This window comes from Channa argus, chromosome 16 (assembly GCF_033026475.1).
Source record: "Channa argus isolate prfri chromosome 16, Channa argus male v1.0, whole genome shotgun sequence".
NCBI classification, from domain to species: domain Eukaryota; kingdom Metazoa; phylum Chordata; class Actinopteri; order Anabantiformes; family Channidae; genus Channa; species Channa argus.
In genome coordinates this window covers 4,485,341-4,500,681 of record NC_090212.1, presented here as the reverse complement: position 1 = coordinate 4,500,681, position 15,341 = coordinate 4,485,341, and the positions used below count along the sequence as shown (strand labels likewise).

Genomic DNA, 15,341 nt, shown 5'->3' with positions numbered 1-15,341 from the left:
CAGTAATTGGCTATGCTGGTTTACATGTTGGGGCTTATTGGTGCACAACTTTACAAGTCATTTCTGACCAGTGTGAATTGGCCTCAACTGGAGACTAACTACATGTTTTTTCCAAAGGGCTACAATCAGATTGAACCCGATCCACAGGAGCCAAGGGTTGCTCCTGTCTTACTTCTGCTGCGTTTTTGAATTGTACCTGTAAATGTCTCTAGCCATCCCAAAGTCTCCAATCTTGGCAACACGGCCTGGTCCTTTGCAGGTCAATAGGCAATTCCGAGCAGCGATGTCCCTGAAAGAGGAGACAAATGCAGGCAGTCTGTGAGGTCAATGCAGGTCACAAATGTTATTTTTAATAAATGGGTCTGTAGTGTTTAGAAGAGGAACATAGGACTAAACACTGACATTCACACATAGCTTGGCTCCTGGTTTGTGTCTTCACTTGTTTAACTTTGTCATATATTTGCATCTATTAGCGGCTCCATGTATAAAACACCTACAGATGCTCCCATGTTGAAACTGAAGTACGGAGCTGCCCAGGGCAAGCTGGCAAACTGTATAGTTTCCCACTGTGCCTTGACGACTCTGCCCACATGGTGCATCCAAAGAAATAAAATGTAAATGTTCCACAGTATATGCAGGGAGTGAGTCGGAGGAGAGAATTCATAAAATTCCTATTTGCACTGTACTAAGTTGGTTATTGTTTGAGAAAATGCAGCAGTTCACACGGCATGCTCCATTCCTGTCTGGGGATGAGGAATTGAAGCCCATACACTGTATTCTGCTCCCCAGGCGTCTAACTTTCTTAACATCTTAGGAAGTGACATTGTGAGCACACTGCTTCTCATCCGACTGGAGACGAGTGTGCACCGGGGCTAATAAACACCCAGAAGTTAACATCAATATAACATCATGTGACACTGGGCTCAAACTAGCTCATGAGAAGGGTGGAAATGAAAAACTAGTAGTGAAACAAACCAAAGTATGAAGCTCTGTAAGTGTGTACACATCAATACATGGTTTTGATCTACGGCCTCCACACTTTAATTAACTTCGATGAGAAATGACACAATGGGGATAAAGTAATAGTTCAGACTGATTTAAAGTGAGGGCTTTTTAAGGACAGAATCTACATTATGCATGGTTGCCCCACTTCAATATGCCAGAAGTGTTTCGAGTTGTTCAACTTATATTTCAGTGCTTAGATTCATATCAAATCATTCAGAATGAAATATAAACAATGTGTGTCATCCTTTTGCTTTTTAGTTGATCTCTATGAAGATATGGTTTTTACTCTACTTGTGTCCAAACATAGAACGAAGCATTTAGATAAATCCGTTAGTAAAGTAAAGAGTTATCATTCTTGATACGATTTCCTAAACTGCAGCGTCACAACACACCGACTCAATGAAGATGTAGTGAAACAATCGCACGCTACTTCAGAAAGAATGAGTCCTGTCAATCAGAGCATGACTGCAATCATTATGTGGGAGTGCGCACGCACACGCACACACACGCACACACACACTACTATCCTTTCTCATGAAGTGCTGTAGCCAAACACAACCGGTCTTTGTGTAATGGCTTAGAAGATTTCATGCAAATGATTTGCTTTTGCTTGTAGGCAATGTCGAGCCTTGAAATTTAGTGGTGGTTGTCACAGACTGCTAGCTCAGGGCTTAAGGGAAGGACACAGTGCTATTGTACATGCAACACAGCAATGTGAGAGCAGGCTGTTATTAAAATGAAGTTAACTGGCCACATATTGTGGACTTTATTTACAGTCAATTTTAACTGCTTAAAGACCCATTTTACTGCGGCACTTAGACAACAGTCTATGTTATTAGTATATCTGAACACCTGCGGTTGCATTACACTACCAGGCTCTCCTCAACCTGCTGCTTCTTTTCAGGTGACTATATTTTCCACTGCATACCAAGTGTGTTGTATCATAAACAAAAAAGGAATATTACAAAATTCTGTTGCCAGTTACCCGTTAACACTACAGAAAAAAAGCTCAGACATACACCAAAGTTGTTTTCAGACATCACTAACCCTGTGATTTACCCGCTGGAGCTCACCACAGCTCATCTTCAACCCACTGGTGCCTGAGAAAAAAGCTGCTTTTTCTGAGAAGCAGCTACTCTAAGACACATAACCTTAGTCACCTGCCCTTTCGTCAACCCTGAGTAAACACACCTCCATACAAATTGAAATTAGTCTCAAGGACAGCATTAGGGTCCACTTTAATGCAGATTTGGAAGCAGAAAGGTGGGCGGAACAGCGGATCACGAGCCTCTGGAGAAGAGTTGGTGATTAGGTGGATTGATGCGGCTTTACTGTGTCATGTTGGTGCAAACAGGGATTCACAGATGACGGCTGTTATTGGCCAGTTCCAAAGAAGTCAAACACAGACACGATAGAAGGATGTGATTGTAGGATGAATTTCAGCTTTTTTCCATTTTGACACCTAATTGACTTTCCTCATGAACATTGAAGAAAAGGCTTTCAAATTCATCAGTCACACCCTTTGCATCATCAACTGCGGTGAATACTGGTATGGAGGGGGTACTCATACACACTTGTGTTTTGGATACAGACCGTAAAAAGCCAAGCCGGCTACCCCATCTGGCTACTCTGATGCTAAACTCATCACTTGTCCGTTCTGCTATCATACGGGAGGCAAAAGGCATGCAGAGTCCATATGTTCCACTTGGATGAATGCAGGCACCTCATCATTCTGAGAAGTCAGCAGATGAAAGTGGGGAAGTCTTCCTGTATATTTGCATTTTGTATACCATTTGTACTGTATATTGTTGACAGTTTTTCCTCTGTCTATGTGATCTGTTTAGGTTGGAAGAATCCTCAGGGTTACAGAATACTGTAAAATGCAGCCTTTCATTTTTTTTTTACATTTGGATATAGAAAATTTGCAGTACCTGTGTATAAACTGGTTTTCTTCAAGATACTGGCACCCCTTAGCAATGTCTCTGGCTACATTGAGGAGGTCCACCATGGTCAAGCTGGACGGGTGCTCCTAATCAAAGACAGTGAGGTTGAAAGAGTGGTTGTTTATTTCTGGATATTTGAGAGACAGATTTGGTTGTATTCATCTGAAACAAGCAATTTATGACAAGTCTTGGCAGTGAAGCGAATTTAGAGAGAATATCAAACTGTTCTTGTAGTAGTCCAATTTTGTCTTTATAGAAAACATGAATTTTTTAAAACCTGACAGGATCTAATTTGGATCATGGTGTGTTAAATAATTCTTGGGCACAATTAGAAGAACAGATTTTAAAAGGGTAAAACAACAACCACAAAAACCGTTCACTTATGTGTGACACAGCACTGAGTCTCACCGGCCGTGGTCTGGTCTCCCTAAGAAAAGACTTGAGGTCTCCTCCTGTCATTAGCTCCAGCAGGATGAACCTGGGCATGGCCTGCAGACTGACTCCTATACAACGCACAATGTTCTGATGGCTGAACTTACTGTAGGGACGGAAAGACAGCGAGGACATTTGCAACAGAAATGCCTTGGTTAGTGCTGTACTAGGGGTCACATTGTTGTTCATTGTCTAAATGACTCTTACCTGATGATTAGAGCCTCCATGAGGAAGTCCAGTTCATCTTGCTCAGAGCAAACCTCAGGAAGGGTCTATTGAAAATAGAATATTTTTTTTTTTAAATCACTGACAGTTTATAAAGTGAAAGTATTAAGTATTATACTTAAGTATAAGTGAGAATACTTATTCTTAGTACACAAATAGATAATGGTTAATTAGGTGAGAACTTTCATAGTCTACCTAGATATCTAATTCAGTGTAAAAAAAAAAATATATATATAGAAACAAATAAGTCATGTTTCAAAGAGAGTGAGAATTTACCTTAACTGCCACTTGCAGTGGACTCTGTTCACCAGGAATCCCCACCGCAAGCCCTTCATACACTTCACCAAAAGCACCGTGACCCAGACCCCTGGATACACAAGCACATCTGTCATTTGCAGTTCTGTTAATATTTCAGCTGTTAAGTTCATAACTATTGCACAGGGAGACTTAAACCAGAGCAGAGTTTAGGTTGACATTTCCGGACTAAAGATATTAGATGCAACTAATAATAAGAGATGTTTTGACCTGTGTCCAATGTTAAAATACAGAGCTAGATCCTGGATAAAAAACTGACAGCCTTGGAGAAACTTGACAAGGCTGGTGAAGGGTTATTTTACAGTTATTCCCATTTGCTTAGACGCTTCATCCAGTCTGAAGTCACATTTTAAAAACAGGCCAAGACAGAGAAAACACATTATGTTTGCACAATACTTTTCCACTAACCAAACATTAAAAACACGCAACAAAGCAAATCTTTCACTCAAACAACGCAATTTGTCAAATGTCTACACTCTTTAATCAGTCACTACAAAGTAGACAACAAAATACAAAATAAATCCATCAATGTCCTAATATCTCATGGTGCTTTTACTAGAGACAACAAACCCTGCTGCTCTCTGAACCTTCACTTTATTGTTAAAATATTGTAAACAGAAAGTTTTCCTGATTCATTCCTGTGTGCAGGTCTTCCTCTGACATGGCAGATCTGCAGTGAGAATCTATACTGGACCAATTCAGACACTAAATATGAGCACATGACAGCATGTGTCCTTCTTCAGTGCAAGACAATAAATTTCCACTATCATTGATTTTCTTTTTTTTTTCCTTTTACTACACTGAATTAGATATCATTCTTTTTCGATACTGTTCAAACAGAATGTGAACACTGTAAACACTAAAGTGAAAACAGAAACCAAATAAAACTCATTCTGGATTTTACATTTCGTCCACTCGCTTCTTTTAATTAGGTCATTAGGCTGTTTTCTGCAGCCTTTGATCCAAACTGGCAAACAGCAACACAGACGAGCAGCTTGTAGATGGATAAGGACTGATTGCTGACTGAATAAGTTTACATATTACATATTCATTCACACATATACATTTGGGATTCATCACTGTGCAAGGAATTTCCATCAGCTGGGAATCTGTGTTTACCTTTCTTTTGGCACAGTTAATACAATAAAGTTTAAAGTCTGAATGATGCTTGTTAACTGTGAAACAAATTGAAATTGTTAACAAGGGAAGAGTTCTGCTGTGCTAAGAAGGTGATGATGAAGATCAAGTGGAACAATGTCATTAAACCAATCTTGGAAATTGAGAAAATGGCTGGGTAAAGATACTAGTCAGTGATCTAAATCAGCTGCTCAGAATCCACAAAGGCACACAACATTTTCTGCGTGAAATCTTTTTTGCAGATCTCAAAGTGTAGAATTGTGAACTTTGACACCAGTATTTTACTTGATTCATGACTTGCATATCTCTTATATAATAGGAAATATTCAAGGAGCCGAAGGAAAAACAAAAAACTATTTATCATAAAGAATAAAAGCCAGAATGATAAAATGTGAACTATAAACATAGGAAAGATGCATTAACAATTTAAAAGGGCACTGCAAAGTAATCTCTCAGCCATTTGGTTCAACTATACACCCATACACTCGGGCTTTACACTTAAAATTTCAAAATGTATTTAAACAGTTACTTCATCCACAGTGATATATTTATGTCGACCTTATAACAAAGCATGTTATCAGATTCTGTTGTCATCCTTGAATCAATGATTCCACATTTCATGAAAGGTGTAGTTGGGTCTAGAATATTTCACCTCGTGAGTGAGATGTTACGTCTCGGTACTTCCTTCAGATCGTTGACTGATGCTGTCTTGCCGGCAAAGCAGTAGTTTGGGTTGTAGTCGGTCATGATGGTTGAGGCCCGCAGTTTACCGAGCTTGCAGTCTGGACTCTGCAGCTCCAGTTGAATAGACTGCAGCTCTGTGTGTTTACGCCTGTACACTGGGGAGATGAAAATGAAAGAGGAGATTCATTCCACTACTGAGATATCCACAGTTTCAAAAACTAGCAAAACCTCGAACCCTTTGTCTAGTAGAAAATTATTGCTTTTACAGTTATTAGTATTCTCAAGACCTCTTGCTTGTACAATAGCAGATTTTTTTTATCAAATGAAATCCTTTGTGTGTGTAAATTATTGATTTCTCACTATGTAATTTTCGATTTTTCTTTTTTTCTTTAAAATATTCAGATATGCCGTGTTTTAGAGTTGAACCTTTAGCATTTGAGTCTGCCTTGTACGAGTAAATGTGCATGCATGGTAAGAAAGCACAAATCTAAGAGAATGAAAACCTTTTCCTTTACACTGCAAACAAAAAACACTTTGTGCAGTACAGCCCACAGCATGAAACACAGATTTTCCTCAAAACCACGTTTTATAGTCCTACAAGCTTTAACCTGGATTTTGAACACATTGGTAGAGTATTTGTGTGTATGCATGTGTGTGCGTAGGGGAGTTATTTATTTACCAAGTGCTGTCTAATGTACGAGTGCTGTCAGCTGCTGGCTAAGCAGCCATCCGTCATTAGCGTGTTTCATTCATCACAGAGGTGATCCCACACCTCCGCTGTTACCACGTCGTTCACCGATGTGTGTGCAGAAGTGAAAGTGGGAGTTTGGACGTTTGTGTTGGTCTGCAAGTGTGAGTGTAAGCGTGGGAGTGTGTGGGAGATGATGGCTCAATGAGTGCATATGTCTGGCTGTAATAGCCTGAAAGCAGACATGCACATCTGCACTGGCTCACTTCCAATGCTGACAACAACGTACCATGGGTCATCTGAGAGGGACCAGGGTACAAACTTTGGAGAAATCTGTGTGAGTGTGTGCAAACAGAACTAAACATCTCTGCGATGCAATGTGAACCCCTCAGACATTTAGTACCATGGTCTGTTGAGAACAACTACTTCAACTTTGTCACTTCCTCACTGTTCAGTTCGGTCATTGTCCACTTTGTTGAGATTTCACATGGTACTGTATTAGTCTCTTGTTCTTTTAAACCATTACTTTACTTCTATGCATCAAAACATGAATGTGCATGACTGTTTCTGCTATCACTCCCTGTTCACTATACAGTTCACTGTCCTTACAGTGAATATACAGTATTTATTATAAAAACATATATAATATTACATACTTACTGTATAATACATTTTAACTAGATTCTGCTAACAATCCCATAATGCAATGCATTAAAGTTTATAGATGGGAAAATTACCACCGTGTGACACCGAAACTGTCAGCGATGACTGAGTATGACTGATAAGTGTATAAAATCCCCTGACTGGGAGCCATAGTTTTAAGCTGAAGATATATTCACAATATATGCAACAGCGACTGGTAACCCCATCAGTCATGTGGCAGCTGGAAGGGCAGAAATAGCAATTCTAATCTGCATCACACAGTGTCTTCAAATATCCGTGTGGATTGCTCAGGGCTGTTTCTGGACATTCTGGTGCCCCAGGTGAGACGTTCCATTCAGTTGCCCAAGGGGACTCGTTTTTTCATGAGTAGATTTGATGACGATTATGATAATTGTATTAGTTCAATAGTTTAAATTCACTTAACGTATCTACTGGAGATTTTGACTCATGTGAGCAGGAGTGTCCTGCCTCTACATTAAACACTGTGTGTCGTTTCACTTAGCATGGCTAAGATTTATTTAGATTCTAAATTTTTTCTTTAGTTTACAATTTGCTTTTCTCACTTGGCCAACGTACATAACCATTTGTTACAAAAGTAATTTACATATGTTTTACAGAGTTCAGAAAATGTAAAAGGCTTGTTTCACCTGTAGAATTTATTTGCATTTATTTTAATCTTTATATAAGGGACATTTCACAATAATTAGCAATATTGTAAATGTGCCATGTTTGCCAGAAGGATAGTTTTCAACTCTTTCAATGTCAGTGAAACATATGCTCTTCTCACATTGTTTACTGGCGCTGCACAGTAAATATACATTACTTCTACAATGTAATGCTTTAAGAAATTTAGTAGGCACACAAAGTACCGATGGACAGAAACATTTCTTGACTTTTCTAAAGGAAAGATTCAAACCATGAATTTGTTCATAGTCCTATATGCTGAAGAAAACAGTGGCTGACTCCAAATGGTTCTAGAAAATTCAAATTATCATTGATAACTTATAGCGACATTTGACAGTACTCACTTATCATGACTCCAGAGACAGCCAGCAGCAGGGCAGCAATGAGGGCTGAGGTGCCCACAGACAGACCCAGTGCCCAGTGAGAAAGAGACGGCTGGGGAGGCAATGGGGACATCTCTGCAGGACAAGGGGGAAATACAGCGTAGCACAGTTGTTATCCTCCCTAGAGGACTATTAACATTCACCTGGCAACTCCGATCCCCAACTTAATTAATGATTCGAAAGTGATGACACAACAGAGCTTAGGAGCAGCAATGGCCAGCGCATAGCAATTTCTTTTCAGACCTCTTTTCACTCGTCTAAGCTGAGGAACAACTCTGCACATCGAGAGAGATCAGACTGAGATTGTGGCCCTTTATGTCCTAGCCTTATAGAATTATCTAATGCTTGTCATTACTGAGGACAGATTTACTAATGACAGGGCCAGGAGACACTTTAGATCATTGGTGCTCCACGTGTATTTCAAGGGGACTGGATTCTGTGTCCCCAACGTGCCCATTGAGCCAAAGTTACCATTGGAATGCTGTGGGGGTGTAACAGCCCACTCAGAAATGTTCCTCCAGTTGATGATCCCTGCTGGAAATGATTAAAATACTCACAGGCTTATCTTCAAATTATGAAGTTATATCCACCATAATAATTAATTTCAGATCTACATTCATACATTCACTATTCATCGGAAATTACTAATTATAATATGAGGGGCGATTCTAGCTCTACTGGGGTTTGTCTATATACTGAACTAACAACGGTTCAGTCCAAGAAGTTAAGGTGGACATGGCCTAATGAGCTCAGCTAACTGAGGCTCATTAGGCCCATTAAAAAATGCTTTCATAATCTATTGTATAATGTCACTACATCAGTATCGAGGGGAAATCCTTTATTCTAAACCCTTGACATAATAAGATAAGGAACCTTTATCGGACTGCAGCACAGATATAAATTAGAAATCACAGAACAGGACTCACTCTAGCTGAGACTGCTGTACAGTAGGTGTAACCATTTTTTATTAAGAGGTTAGCTTATCCTATGGATTGATGATTATTATGAATCATTAAGAAGCTATTAAAAACATTTCCTCAGATAAAGATTCAATAAAGTACAGAGCCCCCCCAGGCTTAATTACTTTTGTAGATTAATTCATTATCTATTCACTGAGTCACAGTCTATTACAGGTGCAATTACAGCTTAACTCACTTTTATGTTTGGATTAATCTCACATGTGTGTGACAGAAAGAAAGAGAAACCATAACTCTTTTATGTCAGACCTGTAGCATTGATGCAGGATACCCCATCTGGTGCCAGGATGAGATCATCATCACAGTAGCAGACGATGCTGTTCTTGGTCTCGTGGCATTCACCGCTCTCACAGTGGCTGCAATTCTGCACTGGACTGATGATCACCTCACCATCCCCCTCCATAGCTTTACACACACACACACACACACACACACACACACACACACACACACACACACACACACAGAGGTAGAGGTTTTCAAAATGCAGAGGTTTTCAAAATGAATAGGGCTTGATTGGACATTATCAGGATGCCCTCAGTAATATAAGGAAAAGATTTAAAAAATTAAAGACTGTAGGAGGGTCGGTTCTAGGTTTTATTGTACGCACAACATACTAAATAACAACATCAACCATCAATACGTTTCCATGTGGTGTTTAATACTCAAAAGGTCAAGATAGATTTGACAGCTGAACCTCCCAAAGCTGCCAGGCTGATTTACAGCACAACCACAAACAGAGTTATCTTTATATCTATAGAAAACAACGAGGTTACTGTAGGTGTGATTGGTCTTCAGTTTAAAGCAATAGAAAGGTGGAACGAGGTGGTAATTGCTGCGGTGGTGGCTTCAACACAGCATCAGAATTCTATTCATTTTGTAGAGATTTATTGCCACAACTGCTCATATTACACATATTGATGCCCAAGTGTGATTTAATTTCACCAACAGTAAAAGCTGTGCATGTCACAAAATCCATCCATGGCTGGTCATCATGTTGTACTGAATGCGGTGAGATTTTCTTTGCAGCCGCATGTTACCTTGAACTAGCTAAATGAACTATTTTTCTGCTGATGGTGATCATTGAAAGGATCTGCTGTATTCGTTGGCTGATTTAAAATGTACAAATACTCCTAATTGTAAACCACAGCAATCGGGGGCAAATCAGTCTAACATGAATTAGTTATGGGCTTTCTGTGAAAGCCTGTGTTGTTTAGTAGGCAAAGCAAATGCACTTATCTGCAGATGTATTTTCCTTCATCATTCTGCTATCTACTTAATAAGTACGAATACATAAGTCTAACCTGGGAACACTTTGATAGAAGAATACAAATGTTTCAAGCACAGATGTTGACTCCATACTAATGTTTTGGTGCGACATTGCATTACAGCTTGTTTCTATTGGAATGAGGAAGACAATGATCCATATATTTCTTGGACAGTGTCTGCACTCTTGTTCATTGTTTATTGATATAATATTGTGTGTGTGTGTGTGTGTGTGTGTGTGTGTGTGTGTGTATACACACACACACACACACACTATGTGAAAAATCTCTTAACTAATCTTGAACTTTTTGATTAATGCCTTAGTTAGATCATGTCATGCAGATCTTATCAGTCATACAATGCCAGTCAATTGAGACCTGTCATCATCTAGTGATGGCTATGTGATTAGATGACTTGCTTTTATTTACGTTACTCCAGGCGGGTTAGGAAGCCTCTAGAAGTCTCTTTTCAGTGGATTAGGGCACTTTACTGCAAACCAGTTGCCTCTGTCAACATTATTTGAATAAGCTTTGATCCTTTTTATATCTTTCATTGCACACAGCAGGTTTGTCCGGCATCACCTGCTGCTTTTATTTGAGCTCCAGAATCTGCCAGTGCAGTTTCAAGCTGACAAGGAAATTACTGGTGCGACCATTTGTGATTCCAACGTCAAGCCATAAATGTCCTCAAATGTCATCTTTACACAGATAATATAAAAGTTATCAAATTATAGATATTACAACCTGATATTTCATCTTGCATGTTTCGATAAAGATTTAGGCATTTGTTTTAAATTGCTGGTTATTAATCCTGCCACTTCCCTTTTTTCATGCATACTACTCACACTTATCCAGGAAGTGAGCAGGATCCTATGTAGGAACATAAAATCTTTAATCATAAAACCTCAAACAGATGCATAAACAGATGTTGACTATAAATTGATGTCTATCTTTATTATCTGCCATATAATGTATTATTGTCATTGTCACGAGTGTAGCTGGACGTAGAACACTAAGTTATGGTCTAGCCAGTGTAAAGGTTGTATACTGTAATATTGTTTCATATTTCATGCATTGGATTTTATTCTCTTTCATTATTTGTGTTTACTGTCGTGCCATTAGTAACTGAGGTTTGAAAGGCACTGTAAAAATAAAAGTTTTTTTCTTCTCTAGGTTCTGTGCTGTAGCACATTCAGTTTGACATAAAACGGATACAGCATTATTGTGCCAAGTGTCTTTTGAGTAGGTGTACACCAGCGCTCAAATAACTGTAGGAAATACTGCCCTTTTAACACATAGTGCCCACGCTGCAAGAGTTCAAAAGTAATTGGACACTTTGCCAGTGAACTAAATGTTGTGTACTGTTTTAACATTAGGTTATGCATAAAAGTACTCATATTTGTCTCAAAGTAGATTTAGAGCTGCCGTTTAGATTCAAATTGCCTGTTACTTTGAGGTACAAAAAAGTGACCAAGCTTAAAAAGAAGTCAAGAAAACTCTCCAGGATGTAGGTCTACATATTTTCTTGTCAACGAACAAGACAAGAATTCATGACCATAACCTCAAAGGATTCGCCACAGGATGCAAACCCCTGGTAAGCCTCGAAAACAGAAAGGCAACAGAAAGTTCTAAGGACTGATGAAACAAAAACCAACGTCTATCAAAAGGATGAAAAGAGAAGAGCATAAAGAAAAAGAGAAACGGCTCATAACCCTGAGCACATCACCTCATATATCAAACACGGTGGTGCTTCTGTTAGGGCTTGAACATGTACATGTATAGCTGCCAATGGAAGAGGCAAACTGATAGTTCCCTGCTGACAGAAGCTACAGGATGAACACTGAGACATACTAAAGCATTCTGTGTGCCCAGATTCAGTGAAATGCATCATTTCATCATTCAGCAGGACGACAGCACTAAACTAAATCACCTAATCTCAGTCTGACTGAGCTGCATTGCATTTGCTTAAAACCAGACTAAAGAATAAAGACTGAACAACAAGCAAAAGTGAAGGGAGCTGCAGAGAAGTCCAGTGATGTAAGGTTTAAAGTGTCTGGCAGCCTACGAACCATTTCCTCCAAAATATTAAATATAATGATGTTGTTTGACTTCATGTCAATGTCTAAATAATTTTGAATCCATAAGCTTTAGGCTATTTCTCACATACAGTTGTTTTAATCTAAATGTATACTTATAAAAATTAAAGCTAAGACTTTAAAAAAGTAAATTTTATTTCACAGAACTTGAAGAAAAACAAGTGTTATAGTCCAAATACTTGTGGTCTGTACTGTATTATAAATAAATATTGTTATAAGACAAACTTTTAAAGTTTCACAATCCTGATATTTAGAAAATGACATATACATATTTGATTTTTTTCCACAGGAACCGAAGTAAAGTCAGTGATAAATTGAGGACTGTGGTTTTTGAAAGAGGAGCTGCCTCACTAGACAAGATCAGTTGTATTAAAAGTCAATGAGGGGGAGATATTGTGTGTGTGCGTACCTTAGCCCAACTAAAGCTTTTAAAAAGCACTTTGTGTCTTTCCCATTTTCTCTTTTTTCTCTCTATTTTACTGGAGCGCTCAGCAAAGAGGGGTTTTTACAATGATGTAAGTTCAACAAGCTTATAGAAGAAATTGTAGTTTTTTTTAGTACAGTACCTTTCAGTTTTAAATGTACAACAAGCATAAAATAAAAGGTGGGTAATCCGATCTGCATTCATCGGCTGAAATGAACAGCTCTAGATATTGCCTCTACATTTAATAGAATAATTTTTTGATATTAAAGAGTGACAACATAAATTTAAAGCAAATTGCAAAAACCTTTCTTCTCATTCAAGTGAGTAAAAAACACACACGCTTACCTATGATGACAAATACAAATTTGACAAATTGGACTGTCGACATGTTTTTATAAAACAATCCAGAATCCTTATTTATTACCTTTCAAAGGATAAAGGAAGGGGTCACCATCTGGACCGAGGAAGGACGTGCCATCGTCACCATCATGTTTGGGGTTGTTATCTATTGAGGTGTTACCACCTAGAGACAAAGAAGGCAATGACAACACATTTAGTGCCACTGATGATATTTAGTGAGTCCACATTTCAATCATCATTTCAACAGACAGTACTGCATACTGCACATTGTCTGTATAATACTTTTTTACTGCCTCATGACCTGCTGTCATTACAGTCAGTCGCACTCTTCCTGTTTATATATTGAATAAATATGTTTACATGTATTTAACAATTCACTTAACATAGTCTGATGTGCAGCACCAAGTAGAGTATTATCCTTAGTAGCCAGCTCTTTAAATTTTCTTTAGTTTCTTTTCATGCATCTCACTGCTGTGATGACCCATTTATTTTACTGAGGATCATCAGAGCTCACCGGTGCCTAAAGGTGTATGAGATACAGAATGTCATATTTTAAAACTCTACTGTAAAATTTAATACTGAGAGACTAGGTGACATGCATCTGTTTTAGGGACTCAACCTGATCCTTGATCTGTATAAACTCTGCTATCTGGGCACCTTCAGCATAACACCCATGACAATATAAACGAACACTGGGGTCATTCCAGAAGCCATTCAGAAAAACCACCGACATCTCTCCAGACCAACCTCTGTAGCCTCCGCCACCACCCCCAGCCATGCAGCCGCCACCGCCGCCCCCAAAGCCACCACGGGTCTGCCAAAACTTTTGACAGGCCTGCCCTCCTTGGCCCCCATGGACCAGCGGTCTGCCACCTTGACTGATAGGAACACTGTCATTCCAACCTCCGCCTCCACCTGTCACCAAACACACAATTCAGATGATGTGAAATTATGTGCTGTGTTTCAAATCACTGTGTGTGTGTGTGTCCGAGCGAAAGGAAGAGAGTTCAGAGAACGAGTTCTTAAGTGGGTCAGATATTGAAAAAAAAAGGTAATATACTGCATAAATTAATGTGCCATGACTTCGGCTGCACACACACACACACCAAATATATTTCTACACAAAACAGGCCCCATTAGTGATAAGAACATGGGTTGGACCACAAAAGCAGAAAAGCCCCTTAAAAGAGACTTGGTAACACAAGATTAAATATCTAGCTAATAAAACTAATCCCTCTCATATTCCCCAACACTAGCTAATTTAATTTTCCCCTCTCATTTTCCCCTTTTAGAGACACAAACACATGGGGGGAAAAACACAGACACACCTCATCAGACTCACAGCAATGCCACAGACATGCTGAATATTTCATTTTTCATGAATGAGTTTCCTCATTTCATCTCCTTGATATTTTGTGTTTTCCATGCTGTTTGTCAACTCTAAACACATAATTAATAAACCTGCACTGCGCATGCATGTTTTATTACAGTGAAAGTTCTAACCAACAACGACAGAGCTCAATATGAATAATCAAGAGAAGAGGGTCCATAGGTTGAATTCACATGTTAAAGAAGTAAACACCTTCAGAAAAAACATTGTTTGCAAGGACAGGTACGGTAGATATGCACAAATACTTAGTCATCTATTCATCATTTTTGTATTACTGTCTTAATATTTCATATACAGTCACTACACTGCCCCTTACCTGTACCAAGCTCAATCTGAACTCATGTAACTTTGGTCTCACAATTAAAGTATAATGTAATTCTCTGCACATGCATATGACCCACACACAATCTGCAGCACAAATATACTTATGCTACCAATGCACATCAGAGCTGTGTGTAGCGCACCTGCTGCATTTGACTTCCCATTGCGTCCCGGTTGGCTGAGGTCATAGTCCATCTGCTCTAGCTGGGTCTCTGATTGGCTGCTGTAGCCCCGGCCGCCTCCCCCAGCAGCGATGATAAGAGGGGTGTACACATCTTTTTCCACCTGGGTCATTGTTGTTTAGAGTTATATTTATGTGGAGACTTGTGCTTTTCAAAGGAAAAACACT

The 15,341-nt window shown here is 39.0% G+C and overlaps 1 protein-coding gene across 3 annotated transcripts in view; it reads right to left on the bottom strand.

Moving 5' to 3' along the window:
* alk (ALK receptor tyrosine kinase) overlaps nucleotides 1-15,341 on the bottom strand; it is a 335,775-nt gene that overhangs the window by 11,492 nt on the left and 308,942 nt on the right. For all 3 annotated transcript variants that reach the window (XM_067478980.1, XM_067478981.1, XM_067478982.1), the window contains 11 exons: nucleotides 15,136-15,277; nucleotides 14,029-14,196; nucleotides 13,346-13,444; nucleotides 9,386-9,541; nucleotides 8,121-8,234; nucleotides 5,710-5,896; nucleotides 3,882-3,972; nucleotides 3,588-3,652; nucleotides 3,357-3,486; nucleotides 2,937-3,034; nucleotides 197-289 (listed from right to left, as the gene is read on the bottom strand). In XM_067478980.1, the coding sequence (XP_067335081.1) occupies nucleotides 197-289; nucleotides 2,937-3,034; nucleotides 3,357-3,486; nucleotides 3,588-3,652; nucleotides 3,882-3,972; nucleotides 5,710-5,896; nucleotides 8,121-8,234; nucleotides 9,386-9,541; nucleotides 13,346-13,444; nucleotides 14,029-14,196; nucleotides 15,136-15,277 (1,343 nt within the window). The remainder of the gene's footprint in view (nucleotides 1-196; nucleotides 290-2,936; nucleotides 3,035-3,356; nucleotides 3,487-3,587; nucleotides 3,653-3,881; nucleotides 3,973-5,709; nucleotides 5,897-8,120; nucleotides 8,235-9,385; nucleotides 9,542-13,345; nucleotides 13,445-14,028; nucleotides 14,197-15,135; nucleotides 15,278-15,341) is intronic.